Source organism: Lemur catta, chromosome 3, assembly GCF_020740605.2.
Source record: "Lemur catta isolate mLemCat1 chromosome 3, mLemCat1.pri, whole genome shotgun sequence".
NCBI lineage: Eukaryota > Metazoa > Chordata > Mammalia > Primates > Lemuridae > Lemur > Lemur catta.
In genome coordinates, this window is record NC_059130.1 from 102,694,468 (window position 1) to 102,711,969 (window position 17,502).

At 44.1% G+C, this 17,502-nt stretch overlaps 1 protein-coding gene across 1 annotated transcript in view; it reads left to right on the forward strand.

The window, feature by feature from the left end:
• CSMD2 (CUB and Sushi multiple domains 2) overlaps positions 1-17,502 on the forward strand; it is a 572,570-nt gene that overhangs the window by 520,178 nt on the left and 34,890 nt on the right. The window contains 3 exon segments of the mRNA XM_045548313.1: positions 4,013-4,186; positions 5,599-5,787; positions 14,296-14,469. Of these exon segments, the coding sequence (XP_045404269.1) occupies positions 4,013-4,186; positions 5,599-5,787; positions 14,296-14,469 (537 nt within the window).

The window sequence follows — 17,502 nt, forward strand, 5'->3', positions numbered from 1 at the left end:
TTATTTGAGAATCTTTAGTTCAGTTTAGAGTGCTGCTACAGTTTTTTATGCGTCATGTGTTTTGGTTTTGGTGGATTGATTTTCATCAGCTCAAATGCTTTGATTCTTTCCCATTTTTTCTTAGAGCAGCTTTGTACAGATATGGGCTGATGTTCTCTATTAATTTGTGGCCTTAGGATGGTTTACAAGAGTATCCTCTTCTGTCAGTGTAACAGACTCTTACTCTGATCATTTTTACTTCTTTTCCTCATTCTAATTCCTTTGGATGTTGCCCTGGTTTTGTTTTGTTGTTTGTTTTTTGTTTTTTTAATAGAGGCTTTTATGTGTGTGTTAAGGGAGAGGTTATGTGTCCTCCATTTTTTTTGGTTTGTTTGTTTCCCTTTTGTCTTGCATAACTCCAGGTTTTCCCACCGTTGCTTCTTTTTCCCTTTATCACCCAGAGGATGTCTCTTTCTTTTCTTCCAGAGCCAATGGGGGAGAATCACACATATTTTTATGTCCCTTTCCTGTAGTCATGCACTGACATACTAGGATTACTTTTCAATATAGTCACATTTAAGATGGGCTTTCTCTTTCTAGCAGTGATTTGAATTCCATATTAGACCTTCACCTCTTCCTCTCTTCTCTTTTCCATACAATCTTGCTCTCCACAAAAGCTTGCAACAGAAGCATGAGAAATAACTCTGCCTGGGTTTAGTGTTTATTTCTCTACTTACATGTAAAGTTTGTAGCATTCTCTGCCTTCTAGTTATGCTGCAGGCCCGAGTTTTCTATACTTTCATTTGTTCTCCTTAATCTGCATTTTTTTTTTTTTGGATTTAAGACCACCATTATCCTCAGCTGCCTAGAAGTAATTTGGAAAATTCATCACTTTTTAAATTTTGAAATAAGCCTTTATATAAAGTGCAGGTTTTTCCTCTTAATTTTAGTAAGGCAAGTTTTTGTTTTTATTTCTTCTTCATTTGGCTTTTCATATATGGGATAGGGCCATAAAATAATAAAACTTGCTCAATGAATAATGCATGAAAATTAGTCTTAATAACTTCTTAAGTATTAGCTTTACAGAAAGCAAGATCCAAGCTGGGCACAGTGGTACATGCCTGTAATCCCAGCTACTCAGAAGGATGAGGCAGGACGATCCCTTGAGCCCAGGAGTTCAAGACCAGCCTGGGCAACATAGAAAGACCTCATCTCAGGAAAAAAAAAAAAAAGAAGAAGGCAAGACCCATCTATATTCAGTCACTCTTTGAGATGTGTCTAAACAAAACATGTTTAGTTTCATCCAGAAGGTGCAAATTCAAATGCCTTCAGGGAATTGGCTCATGATACGAGTAAAGAGATTTAGGTAATAATAATAGAGAATGTTGGAGAATATCTGCCTGGCCCTGGCATTGAATTTTAGACTGGACTGTATTACAAGGCAGTGTGTGAAGTAGTCAGGCACTCAGATGGGGGCCCAGATTGCCTGGGTTCACAGCTCACCGCCACCACCAGGTATCCTGCGGCTATGTGACTATAGAAAAGTCAGTCACCTCCCTTAGTCTCAGTTTCCTCATCTATAAAAAGCAGATACCTCAAAGGCTATTGTGAGGATTGAATAAATCCATACATGTAAAATGGTTAGAATGGTGCCTGACACAGACGCTGAGCAGCAGCAGCTGTCGTCCTTGTTGTCATCATTGTTGTTGTCATGGTAATGCTGATGATGATGTTGGAGGTGGTGGGGACGCTGACACCCTGCCCCGTCACAGAATCCAGGATCTCTCACACCGAGCCCAAGTATCTTGAGGAGGAATGCAAGAGTGAAAGAACATTTTAGTGTCTCCTCTGTGCTAGGCACTGTGTTAGCTGCCATCACATACAAATTCAAGGTTTCCAGTGTCAACCAGACTCTCAGAACCTCCCATCTCTCCCCAGTGGTCCCTCTTGCCCATTCCCGACACAGCGATTTCACAAGTCCACCTCTTTTCTGAAGACCTGTACTCCACTGTCTCTATCTATATTCTCAGCACAAATCTAAAGGGAATAGTTAAAGTAGCTGGAGTCAGAGAATCTGGGTTCAAAACCCAGATGAGTTTAGAAACTGTGCCCCTCGAACAAGTCTCTTGACTCCTCTGAAATTCTGTTTTCCTGTGGGGATAATGACGGTTCCTGCCTCATGGGGTTGTGAGGATTAAATGAGTCCATGCATACAATCCCCAACAATTATTAGCTAACCGTGCAATACTGCATCCCGTTTTCCACAGATAATAGAAGCCATCAGACAGTAACTCTTTCCACTTTCTGCTCCCCCACCCACACATCCATCCCATCTGCATCCATCCTTGCCCTCTTCCCTCCCACCTCAGCAGAAGAGTGTCTCTCAGCCCATGGCTAACAGCCCCACCCGCTCTGGCTCTCCTGCCCTCCTGCCCTCCTGCCTGCTTAGTGAGCTCAGCCTGGTTGTAACTCTCTCCTCTGTTACCACTGACCTTCCCTTTCTACTGTTTCTCTCAGCCTGTGAGACCATACTCAATAAACATTTACTTAGCACCTACTATGTGCCAGACACGTGTTAGGTGTTATGGGTAAACATGAATTGAATGTGTCATAGTCTCTGCCCTCAGGAAAGGCAGGTCTAGATGTTCCTGTACGCAAGACCCTGCAAAGTTCTCAAGCTTCCTGAGGACCCCGCTTTCCTTCCGATGGTGCCTAATCCCTCTGCCCATTAGTTCAGCATTCTGCAGAGAAATAGCCGATAAGATGTGTGTATGTGTGTGCGTGTGTGTGTGTGATTTATTTTAAGGAATTGGCTCACTCAATTGTGGACACTGGCAAGTCCAAAGTCTACAGTGTAGGCTGCAGGCTGGAGACCCAGGAAGGAGCTGCAGTTCAAGTTCGAAAGCAGTCTGCTGGCCAAATTCCCTCTTCTTCCAGGGACATCAGTCTTTTTCTTTTTTTTCTTTTTCTTTCTTTCTTTTTTTTTCTTTTTTTTTTTTTTTGAGACAAGGTCTCATTCTGTTGCCCGAGCTAGAGTGCAGTAGCTTCATCAGAGCTCACTGCAGCTTCAAACTCCTGGGCTCAAGCAATTCTCCTGCCTCAGCCTCCCAAGTAGCTGGGACTACAGGTGTGCACCACCACTCCCAGCTATTTTTTCTATTTTGTGTAGAGATGAGGTCTCACTATGTTGCTCAGGCTGGCCTCAAGCTCCTGGCCTCAAGCGATCCTCCCACCTCAGCCTCCCAAAGTGCTGGGATTACAGGTGTGAGCCACCGTGCCCAGCCCAGTCTTTTTCTATTAAGGCCTTCACCTGATCGGATGAGGCCCTCCCACAAGATGGAGGGTAACCTACTTTACTCAAAGTCTCCTAATTTAAATGTTAATCTCATCTAAAACACACCTTCACAGAAATATCTAGAATAATGTTTGACCATATATCTGGGTACTGTGCCTAGACAGTTGGCACAGAAAATTAACTATCACACGGCTGTGCTACTGGAAGAGTTGCCTGCACTAATTGTTTCCACCTGTCCCTCTCAGTCACAGCAAAGCCACTGCACTCTGAGTTCTGTCCTCTCCCCTGGTTCTAGCCAGAAAGAGCCTCCATCCCAGGCAGCAGGAGCTCTGGTCCTAGGCCATGTTTCAAACCCTCAAGCCTCCGCTGCCCAAGAGCTGCAGGGCAGGAAATCTGAGAGGTGCCCGGAAAGCTCTGCAGCACACAGAAAGCCCAGGCAGCAGAAATAAGATAGGACTGACCACTCGGACCACAGAGAGCTGCAGTCTCAGCCAAACACCCCACGGGAAGTCACAGAATGATTTCTCTCAAGTTGTCCAAGCTATGGACACGCCTTCAAGGAAGATGGAATGTCCCCATGACAACTTCAGGAAATAAAGGTTTTACATCAAAGGAGACCAAAGTTAGACTTAGGGCTCAACTTCACTGATGTGCATGAGAGATGCCAGGTGAGAGGAGAATGAACCTGAAGGGTGTGGAATAATAGGAGGGCTCACCTGTCTTCTGTTTTGCTTACAGCAATCACCTGTGGACACCCAGGCAACCCTATCAATGGCCTCACTCAGGGAAACCAGTTCAACCTCAACGATGTGGTCAAGTTTGTTTGCAACCCTGGATATGTGGCTGAGGGGGCTGCTAGGTCCCAGTGCCTGGCCAGCGGGCAGTGGAGCGACACGCTGCCCACCTGCAGAAGTGAGTCACTCCTCCTCTCCCACTCTCCTCCCCCCTGCCTCTGCCATCTGTGGTTGTGTAGCCCAGGAGTAGAAGCCAATGAAGTCAGTCCTGGCATCATTCTGATCAGACAGGGCACAGAAGCGTCTGAAACGGGGACTTTGTCAACTCGTAGATACAGCTGTGTAAAGTTCATCATGGATTATATAAGGAAAGCAAAACTTAGTTTCAACTTTCAGGTCTTCTTGTTTATATTTCATAGAACAAATAAATTATCGTTATCATGTAAAGCCCATTCATTAAAAAAAAACAGAGGTTTATTTTCCTCACATAAACAAGAAATTTAGGAGTAGTATCCTTTCTGCAGCTGCTCAGTGAGGTCAAGAGCGATATCTTGGTCTCGTGGTTGCAAAGTGGCTGCTGCAGCTCCTTTGTAACCACATTTAATAGATCCCCACTCTTGATGGAAATGTTTAAGTAGCAGAAGGGTTGGCATGAAAAATAAAAAGCACAGTGTTGAGATGAAGAGGTAAGTGGGGGGGATCAAAAATCACAAAGAAGAAACCAAGACTCAGCAGGCGGACTGGGCGAAGGGTGTGCTGGCCCCACTGGGACTGTTTAGGAAGAGTTTCTAAGGCTTTTAAAGGCTTTTTACTGCACTGAAGCCTCAAAGAGGCTCATCAATGGTAAAAATACCTTATCCCTTAAAGACTTGGCAAAGATTTTTTAAAAATACCTTCCCTGCCCACCTCATATGATGAATTTGAGACTTATGTGAAGATGTTTGAAAGCAAAAGCACACATAATAGGTTATGAATAATATTGTCATTATTCTAAAGTCTCACTCTGATTTTGAGTTAAGCTGCTTTTAAAACACTTTAACATTTCAAAGTCAAATTTATCCCCCAGGATATCAATATCTCCCTGATACACTCATAAAAGTGATTAAAACTATTTCCAAAAGAGCCTGTTTGAGTCAGTTCAAATGAGTCAGTTTTATACTTGATGAGCTTTTCTGCGGGAGGCACATTGTGCTAGCATCAGACAGGCAGACACTAGACGTTCCTGCCCTCAAGGGACCCATGTGTTCGGATGAATCAAGTGCAGGCTGGGGAGTGAGCAGTAGAGGTCTGTGCAAGTGAGTGCTGGGAAGGGAGTGCTTAGCCAGTCTGGGAGGAGGGGGAAGGTGTCTCTAAGGAGACAATGTCTAGCTGGATGCAGGATGGATCCCTCAGCCACGTGACCGAGGTGGGGGAGAGATACAGCAACCTCAGGACCAGCTCACCCTCCGGACAGGATCTGCTGCAATGCCTGGTTTCAGGCTGGAGGTTTTGCTGTACTTGGAATATGTGCCTGTTTTCACTTCGGAATTATCATTCTAAGAAAATTCTCACGTCCATGTTTCTGCCTCTAACTGTCCTGTTCAATTGCAGTCATCAACTGCACAGACCCCGGACACCAAGAAAACAGCATTCGTCAAGTCCACGCCAGCGGGCCGCGTGGGTTCAGCTACGGCACCACTGTGTCCTTCCAGTGCAACCGCGGCTTCTACCTCCTGGGCACCCCGGGGCTCAGCTGCCAGGGAGATGGCACGTGGGACCGTCCCCGCCCCCAGTGTCTCTGTAAGTAGATGTCACCACTCAAAATGACTGTTGGGGTGGCCCTTGCCAAAGAATGGTCCTCCCCCTCTGCACATGTGTGTGGGCACGTGAACGTGTGTGTGTCACAGTCATTCTGCTCCTTGGGTATCAGAGCCCTTCTTGGGCCCCTGTTAGGTTAGTTGCCGTACCAATTCGTGTGTCCTCTCTCTTCCTGGCCAGAGGCCTGGTCCCTTTCCTCTCTAGTACAGCCACCAACCTCTTCAGACTTCAGGGTTCGCTTCTTCCGAACTGGCTGCCTACCAGGACGCCATATCCCTGTTTTACCCCTTCCCTTTGAAGGACTGAAGCAGAAGTACCACAGGTGCTGGAGGCAGACCAGCCTGGATTTGAATTTGGGCTTGGCCGCTGAACAAGCTGTGTGGTTTGGGAGAAATCCACTAACCTCTCGGAGCCTTGGTTTCTTCATCTGTAAAAATGATGCTAATACCTATTCCATAGGGCTATTAGAGGATAAAATGAAAAAATCCGTAAAAAGTGCCAGTATAGTCTCTGGCACACAGTAACTACTCAATAAACAGTAACTGTGTAATTATTATTAGGAAAAGCTATGGGGACAACATGTTTAAAAAAAAGGTGGGGGAGATGCTTGCATCCTGACATCCAGTCACTGGCCTCACGTGTCCTTATAAGAAAAGCAGTCCCTTGCCTACTGCGCTCTCCTCTGGTTCCTAAAGGTGAATCCTGTGCATTACTTTTCCCTCATTTTCCCAGTGGTGGGGTGAAGGTGCGCTCCAGAGGGAGTGGTGGGTGTTGAGCTGAGGCCGTTCAGCCACCTACCTTTGGTGGCTGATGTGCAGTCTCTGGGTGACTCCATCTCCTTATGCCCTTATGCCTCTTGGTGTAATAGGAGACTGGTACAGCTACTCACTGCCCATATGTCCGTTACTTGAGGACCCTGAGCAGGTCATCCGACCCCGTTTAGGACCAACAGATTTTTCGGGGCTGGAAATGGGCAACTCCCTATGTACAATGGTGCCAGCTGAGATTCGGAGTCCCTGGTGGTTTCAAATTATTGTACCTTCTGGTCCAATGAAGCTTTTGTCATGGTAAAGTGACCCTAGCTATATTAACTTTTTGCCCCAATGCTTATTTTATCTGAAGTTAATAATAATATTGACATAATTAATACATAATTATCCTAATATACAGGCATATCTCGGAGATATTGCAGGTTTGGTCCCAGACCACTGCAGTGAAGCAAATATCACAATAAAGAGAGGCACTTGGATTTTTTGGTTTCCCAGAGCATATACAAGTTATGTTTACTCTATACAGTAGTCCATTAAGTGTGCAATACCATTATGTCTAGAAAAACAAGGTATGTACCTTAATTAAAATTCTTTATTGCCAAAAAAAAAAATACTGATGATCATCTGAGCCCTCAGCCAATTCTAATCTTTTTGCTGGTGGAGGATATTGCCTCAGAGTTGAGGCTGCTGACTGCTCAGGATGGTGGCTGTGGCAATGTCTTAAAATAAGACAACAGTGAAGTTTGTCACATTGATTAACTCTTCCTTTCACACAAGATTTCTCTGTAGTGTGCAGTACTGTTTGATAGCATTTTACCCACAATAGAATTTCTTTCAAAACTGGAGTCAACACTCTCAAATCCTGCCACTTAATTTCCACCACATCTGCAGTTACTTCCTCCACTGAAGTCTTGAATTCCTCAAAGTCACCCATGAGAGCTGGAATGAGCTTCTTCCAAACTCCTGTCCATGTTAATATTTTTACCTCCTCCCATGAATCAGGATTGTTCTTAATTTCATCTAGAATAGTGAATCCTTTCCAGAAGGTTTTCAATTTACTTTGCCCAGATCCATCAGAGGAATCAGTATCTATAGCAACTATAGTCTTAGGATGAAATGTGTTTCTTAAATACTAAGACTTGAACATTTAAATTATTCCTTGATCCGTGGGCTGCAGAATGGATTTTGTATTAGCAGGCATGAAAACAACATTAGTCTCCTTGTACATCTCCATCAGAGCTCTTGGGTGACTAGGTGCATTGTCAATGAACAGTAATATTTCAAAAGGAACATTTTCTCCTGAGTAGTAGGTCTTAACTGTGAGCTTAAAATATTCAATAAACCTTCCTGTAAAGAGATGTACCATCCAGGGTTTGTTGTTCCATTTGTAGAGCATAGGCAGAGTAGATTTAGGATAATTCTTAAGGACCCTAGGATTTTCAGTATGGTAAATGAGCACTGGCTTCAACTTAAAGCCACCAACTACATTAGCCCCTAACGAGAGAATCGTTAGAGAATCCTCTGAAGCTTTGAAGCCAGGCATTGACTTCTCTCTAGCTATGAAAGTCCTGGATAGCGTTTTCTTACAGTAGGAGGCTATTTCATCTGCAGTGAAAATCTGTTTTTTAGTGTGGCCACTTTCATCAATGACCTTAGCTAGATCTTCTGGATAACTTGCTGCAGCTTCTACATCAGCACTTGCTGCTTTACCTTGCATTTTTATGTTATAGAGATAGCCTCTTTCCTTAAACCTCAGGAACCAACCTCTGTTAGCTTCAAACTTTTCTTCTGCAGCTTCCTCACCTCTCTCAGCCTTCATAGAATTGAAGAGAGTTAGGGCCTTGCTCTGATTAGGCTTTGGCTTAACGAGCTGTTGTGGCTGGTTTGAACTTCTATCTAGACTACTCAAACCTTCTCCCTATCAGCAATAAGGCTGTTTTGCTTTCCTACCATCATGTGTTCACCAGAGCAGCACTTTTAATTTCCTGCAAGAACTTTTCCGTTGCATTCACAACTTGGCTGTTCCGTGCAAGAAGCCTAGCTTTTGGCCTACATTGACTTTCGACATGCCTTCTGCACTGAGCTTAATCATTCCTAGCTTTGATTTAAAATAAGAGACATGTGACTCTTTTTTTCACTTGAACACATAGCTGCCACTGTGGGGTTATTAGTTGTCCTAATTTTGATATTATTGTGTCTCAGGGAATATGGTGGCCCCAGGAGAGGGAAAGAATGGCCAGTCAGTGGAGCAGTCAGAACACACACATTAATAAATTTTCTGTTTCATATAGGTACAGTTTGTGATGCCCCAAAACAATTACAGCAGTAACATCAAAGATTACTGATCACAGATCACCAAAATGTATCATGATAATGAAAAAGTTTGAAATATAATGAGAATTACCAAAATGAGATGCAGAGATACGAAGTAAGCTCATGCTGCTGGAAAAGTTGTGCTGATTAGACTTGCTCAACACAGGGCTGTCACTCAAAAACCTTCGATTTGTAAAAAACACAGTATCTGTGAAGTGTAATAAAGTGAAGTACAATAAAACAGGGAAACCTGTAATTTAAAACCAGCTTCCTTCATTTAGTATTGGCATGATGTATTTTTTTATCATTTTACTTTTAAATATAAAAAGCATATGATTGTGATTTGTAAATCCTACCTAACAATCTTTTCTTTCAGCTGGATGCTTTAAATCCATTGGCATTTTTTTCTTTCTTTTTTTAGTGAAATATAACTGACACACCATAAAATTCACTCTTTTAATATATATAATTCAGTGATTTTAGCATATTCACAAAGTTATACAACCATCAGCACTATACCACTAATTCCAGAAAATTTTCATCACCCCGAAAAGAACCCCTTAGCAATCACTCCCCATTCCCTACCCCACCCCCAGCCCCTGCAAACCACTCATCTGCTCTGTGGATTTTTTCCATGGATTTGGCTATTCCGGACATTTTATGTAAATGGAATTAATATATGTGGCTTTTTGTGTCTGGCTTCTTCCACTTAGCAAAATGTTTTCCAAGTTCATTCATGTGTCAGTACTTTATTCCTTTTTATGGGCAAATACTATTCCTTTATAAGGATATACCACTTTGCTTATCCATTTATCAAGTGATAGATATTTCTACTTTGGGGCTGTCATGTTTTCATGTTTTGGCTATTACAAATAATGCTGCTATGAACATTTGTGTAAAAGTTGTTGTGTGAACATATGTTGTGAAATTCTCTGGGTACATACTCAGGAGTGGACTTGCTGAGTCATATGGTAACTCTATGTTTAACTTTCTGAGGCACTGCCGAACTGTTTTCCAAAGTGGCTGCATCATTTTGCAGCCCTACCAGCAGTGCATGAGGGTTCTAATTTCTCCCTATCCTCACCTATACTTGTTGTTGTTTATCTTTTTGATTATAGTATGTGTGAGGTGCTATCTCACTGTGGTTTTTATTTTCATTTTTCCAATGACTAATGATGTTGAGCATCTTTTTATGTGCTTGTTGATGATTTGCATAACTTCTTTGGAGAAATGTCTGTTGAAGTCCTCTGCCCATATTTTAATTAGGTTGTCTTTGTATTGATTGGGTTGTAACAGTTCTTTACATATTCTGGATACTATCAGATATATGACTTGCAAATATTTTCTCCCATTCTATGGACTTTTTGCTTTCTTGATAGTGTCCTTTGATGTATGAAAGGTTTTAATTTTAATGAAGTCTAATTCTTTTGATCCCAGGTGACTCCCAGGAAAATCATTTTCACTGATGTTTCATGATTATCCTGGCCTTTTTTTAGTGGATTAGCTGCATGTTTACATCTAGAAGTTCCAAGTACCTACAAATAGGGCTATGGCAAATTGTAGGGAACTTTACATATCCCCAGGTGAAGCCAGTCCATGAAAAATCACCTGTTCCTTCCAGGTGAAGGCAAACTGCTATAATTGGTATGGATATACAGGGACCAAAGAAAATGTGTGGTCCAGCTCTGGAGCTTTAGGAGACAACAGAAGCCAGTGCCTGGGGGCTAAACAGCCATAAGTACAACTCTCATACTTAGGGTCTAGGAACCAGTGTGGAGTCCTTTTCCTTTTGCTGTGGGACTCAGCACAGCTGATTTATGTTATTGAATTTTGCTTTATTTATAATTTTATAGTTTTTTTGAATACTCTTATATGTGTACTCTGTGTAATGCAAGGAAGTCTAGGAGTACTAAATATCTATCTTGCCTATTTTCATATACATATTTAAACTTAATTTGCATTTAGCAGCCAGAGAGCCATTGCAATGGTCTAAAGAGATCCCATTTGGACATGGGTATAAACATTAAAAACATTTTTAAAAAAATCTTTCTATTGACAAATTGCAAAATGCAGCAGTAGCTATTCACCTTCTCTTTATTGTTATCACACATTCCTGTCTTGTTTTCTTTATCCACAGCAGCCAAATGGTATTACATTGTTTTGTGTTTTGTCACAAACACTATTATTGTTGACTCCCTCTTTTAAAAGAACAACCCACAGGAAGGGAATAAAACAATAGAGTATACAATGGTTGATAATTTTTTTTAATTCTTTTGTTTTTAGAGACAGAGTCTTTATATGTTGTTGTCCAGGCTGCCCTCAAACTCCTGGGCTCAAGCAATCCTCCTGCCTCAGCCTCTCAAATAGTTGGGACTACAGGCATGCGCCAGTGCACCCAGCTATCTGGTTGCTAATTTGACAGCCACCCAAGTATCTGTGCTGTGACAAAATAATTTTCATTTTTTTCATAAAGTCATTGCATATATTTTTTCAGAGATTATTATATTACCATAATTTAACACTATCCTCAAATCTCAGATAAGGGTAAGAAAGCCAAATAAGAACATCGGAAAACACAGCCAAGTACTATTACAGGAATCTTTAGAGGTAGCCAACATAAATGTGGACATCTGTACACCAATAGACATGAACAAAATTGTTTCTGTCAGCCTTGTTCACAAACGTCCAAAACAAGAAACAACCCAGAGGTTTATGAATAGGAAATGGATAAATAAAACGTGGTATATTCATGCCATCGTGTGGCAGCCAGCCTTAAAAATGGCACAATGGTCCCTGGCTCTCGTATTCGTTGTTGTTATGTAGTATCTTCCGACTTTGTACCAGGTTGGTCTGGGTGAACAGTACAATATGGCGGCAGTGGTAGTGTGTGGCTTCCAAACCCAGGTCGGAGAAGACAGTGGCACCTCTGCCTTTCTCTCTTAGATTAGTGACTCGGCGAAGTCAGTCAAGCATCCAGATGGCTGCAGCCACAGCAGACATTCTGGCTGCAACCTCACGAGCGATCCTGTACTAGAACCACTCAGCTAAGCCATTTCCAAACTCCTGGCCCACAGAAACTGTGAGCGATAACAAAGGTTTATTGTTGTCTAAATTAGGATCAATTCGTCCTGTGGTGATAGGTAGCTAATGCAAAGGGTATACTATATAGCAGGAGTCGATAAACTTTGGCCCATGAGCAAAATCCAGCCATTGGTCTGTTTTTCTGTGGCCCTTGGGCTAAGAATGGTTTTTACATTTTTAAAGGATTGAAAACACCAAAAAGGGAGAAAAAGAATAATATGCAACAGAGAATGTCTGTGGCCTTCAGAGGCTAAAATATGTACAATCTGGCCCTTCCAGGAAGTTTGCCAACCCTGCTCTATTGCAGTAATCATGAATGAATTATTGCTACACACAGAGTAGATGAGTCTCACAAACAATGTTGAATGAAAGAAGCCAAATATAAACTCTGCGGTGTGTGACTCCATTTATATAAAATCCAGAAGCAGAGGCAGGCAAAGCTAAGCAATGGTGCATGAAGTCAGGGCAGCGGTTTGCTTTGGGGGGAAGGAGGAGGTGCAATAGGTACAGGGCATGAGGGGCTTCCAGGCTCTGGGGTTGCTCTAGTTCTCCATCTGAAACACTCATTATTCCATGAGTGTTACTGTGTGACAATTCGCTAAGCTGTGCACTGATGATTATTGTGTCTCTATGTCTGCTGTAGTTCCATTAAAAAGAGTTTGTTTGAAATATCATTAGAGAGTTAATACTGGACAATTTTTGGAAGTCCAAAAATCTCTAATAAACAATCACAGAATCACTTAAGTTGTAATTGGAGAGTCCATTCCTTTCAGAAGAAGAGAATTCGTTGGTAGTGTTGAAACAGTATTGCAGAAGGGAGTCAATTAGAGTGTGTGAGAGTGTGGCCTGCGGAGTCCAACAGCGTCGTTTCCAGAACTAATTCGAGCACTGGATAAGTCTGTGAGCTTGGGCTGGTCACTCGTCCTCTCCAGGCTGCGCTCTCCTCCCCAGTAAGATGGAGATAAAAGTGGTGCATACCTCATAGGGTCGTCATAAGGAATAAATGACGTAATCCTTGACACTCACGGTATCAGGTGTCTATTGCTCTGTAACAAACCATCTTAAAACTTAGTGGCTTAAAATAGCAACTGTCTTTGTTTTCTCTCAATTCCATAGGCCAGAAATTCCTGAAATTCCAGATATTCAGGCAGGGCTTAGCAGGTGTATGAGCCTGGGTTCTCCAGAGAAATAGAACCAATAGGAGATATGTGTCTCTATCTCGGGAGATTTGTTATAAAAAATTGGCTCATGCGATTATGGAAGCCGAGAATCCCCAGTTCTGCAGTTAGTTAGAGAGCTGGAGACCCAGTAGAGCTGACAGTGCAGCTCCAGTCTGGGTCTGAGTCTGAGTCTGAGGACAGGAGAAGACCAATGTCCCAGCTCGAAGATAGAGAAAAAGAATTCTGTCTTACTCTGCCTTTTTTGTTTAACTCAGATCTTCAATGGATTGGAGGAACCCAATTCACGTTGGGGAGGGCAATCTGCTTTACTCAGTCTCCCTATTCAATTTATAATCTTACACAGAAACACCCTCACAGATACACCTAGAATAATGTTTGACCAAATATCTGGGCACCCTGTGGCCCAGTCAAGTTGGCACATAGAATTAACCGTCACAGCAAGGATGGCTCATCTGTGCCCTTTGCAGCTCAGTCAAGACTGGAGGATCCAAGACAGTCTCACATACATGTTTGGGGCCTTGGCACTGGGTGGGAGCTGAAGAGAAGGCTGTTCTCCTCTATGTGGCTTCTCTCCATGTGGCCACTCCCTCTAGCAGGTTGGATCAGTGTTCTTTACTTGGAAGCTGGGTTCCTAGAACAAAAAAGGAAGTTATGAGATCTCTTAAATCCAGATCTCAGAATTCCCAAAACCTCATTCCATCACATTCAGCTGATCAAAGCAAGGCACAAGGCCAGTCCAGACTGAAAGCGAGAGGAAATGATAGACTCCACCTTTGGGAGGAAGAGGGGTTGGAGGCGTTCAGGGACGATGACAATTGTTGGGGGCCACCTTTGCAGACAGTGTAACACAGTCAGCCCTCTGGTCACCACAGTTCATATCCTTCCCACACATGGTATATAACCCCTCACCCTCAAGATCTCCAACGACATATCCATTTCGTCTCTATTATCTATTGTGTAACAAATCGTCCCAAAACATAGAGGCTTGATGCAATGACCTGAGATGTCAGCAGGAAGTTTCCTTCAGTAGATACCCAAGGGTTTCTCTTCTTCCCTGCCTCCGGCCACAAGAAGCCTGGGTGTGTGTTGTGTGATGACAGTCCTTCTCTGTGCAGAGTTGCTGAGCTGTTTGCTCTTCCCCACAGTGGTGTCCTGTGGCCACCCGGGCTCCCCTCCTCATTCCCAGATGTCCGGAGACAGCTTTACCGTGGGTGCGGTCGTGCGTTACAGCTGCACCGGCAAGCGGACTCTGGTGGGAAACGCCACCCGTATGTGTGGGCTGGATGGACACTGGACTGGCTCCCTCCCCCACTGCTCAGGTATGGCACGTGGCATGGGGGAAGGGCTCCGGCAGAACACGTGGCTGATGGGAGGTGGCCGAGCTCGCAAGGTGTGAGCATGCCTGGTGGAGGGGAGGGAATCCTTTGGAGCCCTGTCTCTTCCCTGGCACACAGAGGGCACAGCTAGAAGAGGCCCCCACTGGACTTCGGCCATGGTGGGCTGAGCCCAGCGTGGCCCCTCAGTCAGCTCTGGCCAAGCCCATACAGCCAAGAGATTGCAAAACTAGGAAGGGCACAATGGTTTTTTGGGGGATGGGGGTAGAGTTTTTTTGTTTTTATCATTTTTGTTTTTTTTTTTTTCTTGAAACAGAGTCTTGCTCTGTTGCCCTGGGCCAGAGTATAGTGGCAGCATCCTAGCTCACAGCAACCTCAAACTCCTGGGCTCAGGCAATCCTCCTGTCTCAGCCTCCCAAGTACCTGGGACTACAGGCACGCACCACCATGCCCAGCTAGTTTTTCTGTTTTTTTTTCTGTAGAGACAGAGTCTTGCTATTTTGCTCAGACTGGTCTTGAACTCCTGGCCTCAAACAATGCATGCACCTCAGCCTTCCAAAGTGCTAGGATTACAGAGGCGGGAGCTACCACACCCAGGCCTAGGCACAACTTTTGAGCTCAACCTATGGCAGAGTCTTGTCCAGACACTTGATTCCCTGAGTTCCCGGGCACAGTCTGAGCCTTGCTGTTGCTTGCTGTTGCCCAGGTCAGACCCACTCCTGTGTCTTCTCTGCCCTGTCTCAGACTCCCAGGCCCCAGCCTGCCTCCCTTCCTTTCTTATCACTGACCCCACTTGTCCTGTGTCCCAGCTGCCTAGGGGGGGTACAGTCTTCTTCCCGACTGCCCTGAAACACCAGTCCCTGCCCTGAAGCACCAGTCCCTGCCCTGAAACACCAGACATTTCCTGTTAATAAATTCATTTTACTGCTAATCTCTATGAGGATGCTGACAGATGTTGTCAAAACAGCAGATGTGGGGAACTGCCAAAGCTCCCGTGTTAACATTCATGGGAAATGTTGTATAACAGAACAAAATATTTGAAAGGGAATTTTCCCACCAATAACGGAAACCACCGAGCTAAAATATTAGCTCCCTGCAGCTTTGTCGTCTTCGAGGCGAGGCTGCCCAACCCTAGGAAGGGATCCTACCCTGCATGTCACTCTCAAGAGGGCAGCTGCTCACGGAGCTTAATGCTCCTCAGGGAGCCCACCTTGGCGTTGAAATGAACCCCTAGCCCTTCCCACGCCAGACCCCCTCTAGAGGTCAGGATCCTGATCTTCTCCTGAAACAGAAGCCTTCTCCTCAATGTGGGGCCTCACCCATAAGCTGTTCTTGCAGTTTGACGCTCCCAGATGAGCCTGTCTTCCAAAATTCAGGGCACTGCCAGAATATTGAGCCAGATAATAGTTCTCTTCAGAAAGGAGAGAGTCCCAAAGCCACTGTTTTAAAAGGCTGTTGGCTGCCCAGGAAAACCCCAGACATAGCACTTCATGTGACTACCCAATGGACTCATTAATCACCTATTAACTCATTAATCACCTGATTAATAAACTGAGGAAGCACATGAGCCACAAGGACTCCTTTGGCCTGGGCTAGAGGCAGGCCTGCTAACTGGGCCCCTGACTCCCCTCTGTGTGGACTCCTGGTGGAAGTGACGTGGGGAAGACAAGCGCCTCCTGGGTACCCACAGAGCAAGGTCCAAGAGGAAGAGGCATTCCGAAGAGGAAAGGGAGCCAAGCTTCCCAAGTCCCTTCTGTGATGATCCCTTTGCATAAAGCTCTTTTCTCTAGACATTTCTCCGGGACATTGGGCTAATGGTATTCTCGGAGTCTATTTGATTTATTTTGGGGATCTTTGTTCTCCATGGGAAAGGGACGAACGGGGCAGGGAGGAAGAAAGCAGAAAGAAAGCTTTGAGCACCTCCTACCACTGGCCTGTGTCACCCACCCACGTGGCCATTCTGGCCCACAGCCTGGAATCCAAAGCCTCGTCTAATCCAAACTGTCATTTCCCTTCTCTGGAGCTGTGTTAGAGAGGCTGGAAAATGACCCCCTGGAAATATTACAGAGACAATTCCTGTCTGGGATAGAGAACTAAACTAGAAAATCTCCAAAACCCTTTTGGCTCTGAGATTTCATTATTTTGTGACTTTCTAAGTACTGGTCCTAGCATGTGGCGGAAGGGACTCTTTCTTGGCAACAGCCAAAGTCCACAAGAGACACTAGAAACACGCTGACACATTGGGAACCTGAAAAGGTAAGAAGCGAGAAAGGAACCTTCAGAGAACACGGACTTCATTCATCAGGGAACATGCATTCCACTGTTTAACTCCTGATCCCGAATATTCTGAAGAATAACTAGCAGTCTTATTTCCCCCTTGTGTCCGTCAAAGATGACAGACACCTAGGAGACCAGTGTCATGGGCAAAACCTTCCTGGAAAGCTCTGGGGACAGAATTAGAAGGGATTTTATAAATGGTAGGGCTGGGGATTGAATGAACCTTAAATGCCTTAGATAAGAAAATGAGAGATGAGAAGACTAGGCATTTAGGACATAGTGTTAGGTATGCACCATAGTACAGATATAATTCCTCCCTTCCTGAAACTTATAGATGCTATCTTTTGCAACAGCATCTCCTGCCAGTCTTATAAATACACGTTAAAGAATTCCAGGTCATAATTTTTAGCCTCATTCTGTGCAATCAGTGGACCCAGATGATGCATGACAAATTTCCTGAGTCATAAACCACTGGGCCACCAGGGACACACAGAGACTTCTGGAGTTTGAGACCTGTTCAGGAAGTTCATTGCCCACCTCTCCAGAATCACCATCTTTGCTAATATACCTCTTCAGTAAATAGTTGCCATCTGTTTACTCTATGCCCATGGTGCAACACTCTGTCCCAGACCCCCTTATATCATTGAAGCACACCCCCAACACCACAGTGGGGGCCGTTCTGTTGGAACAAGTCCCTGGGACTGCAATCCACCCTCATGCCTATTTTTCAATAGTGTTGGC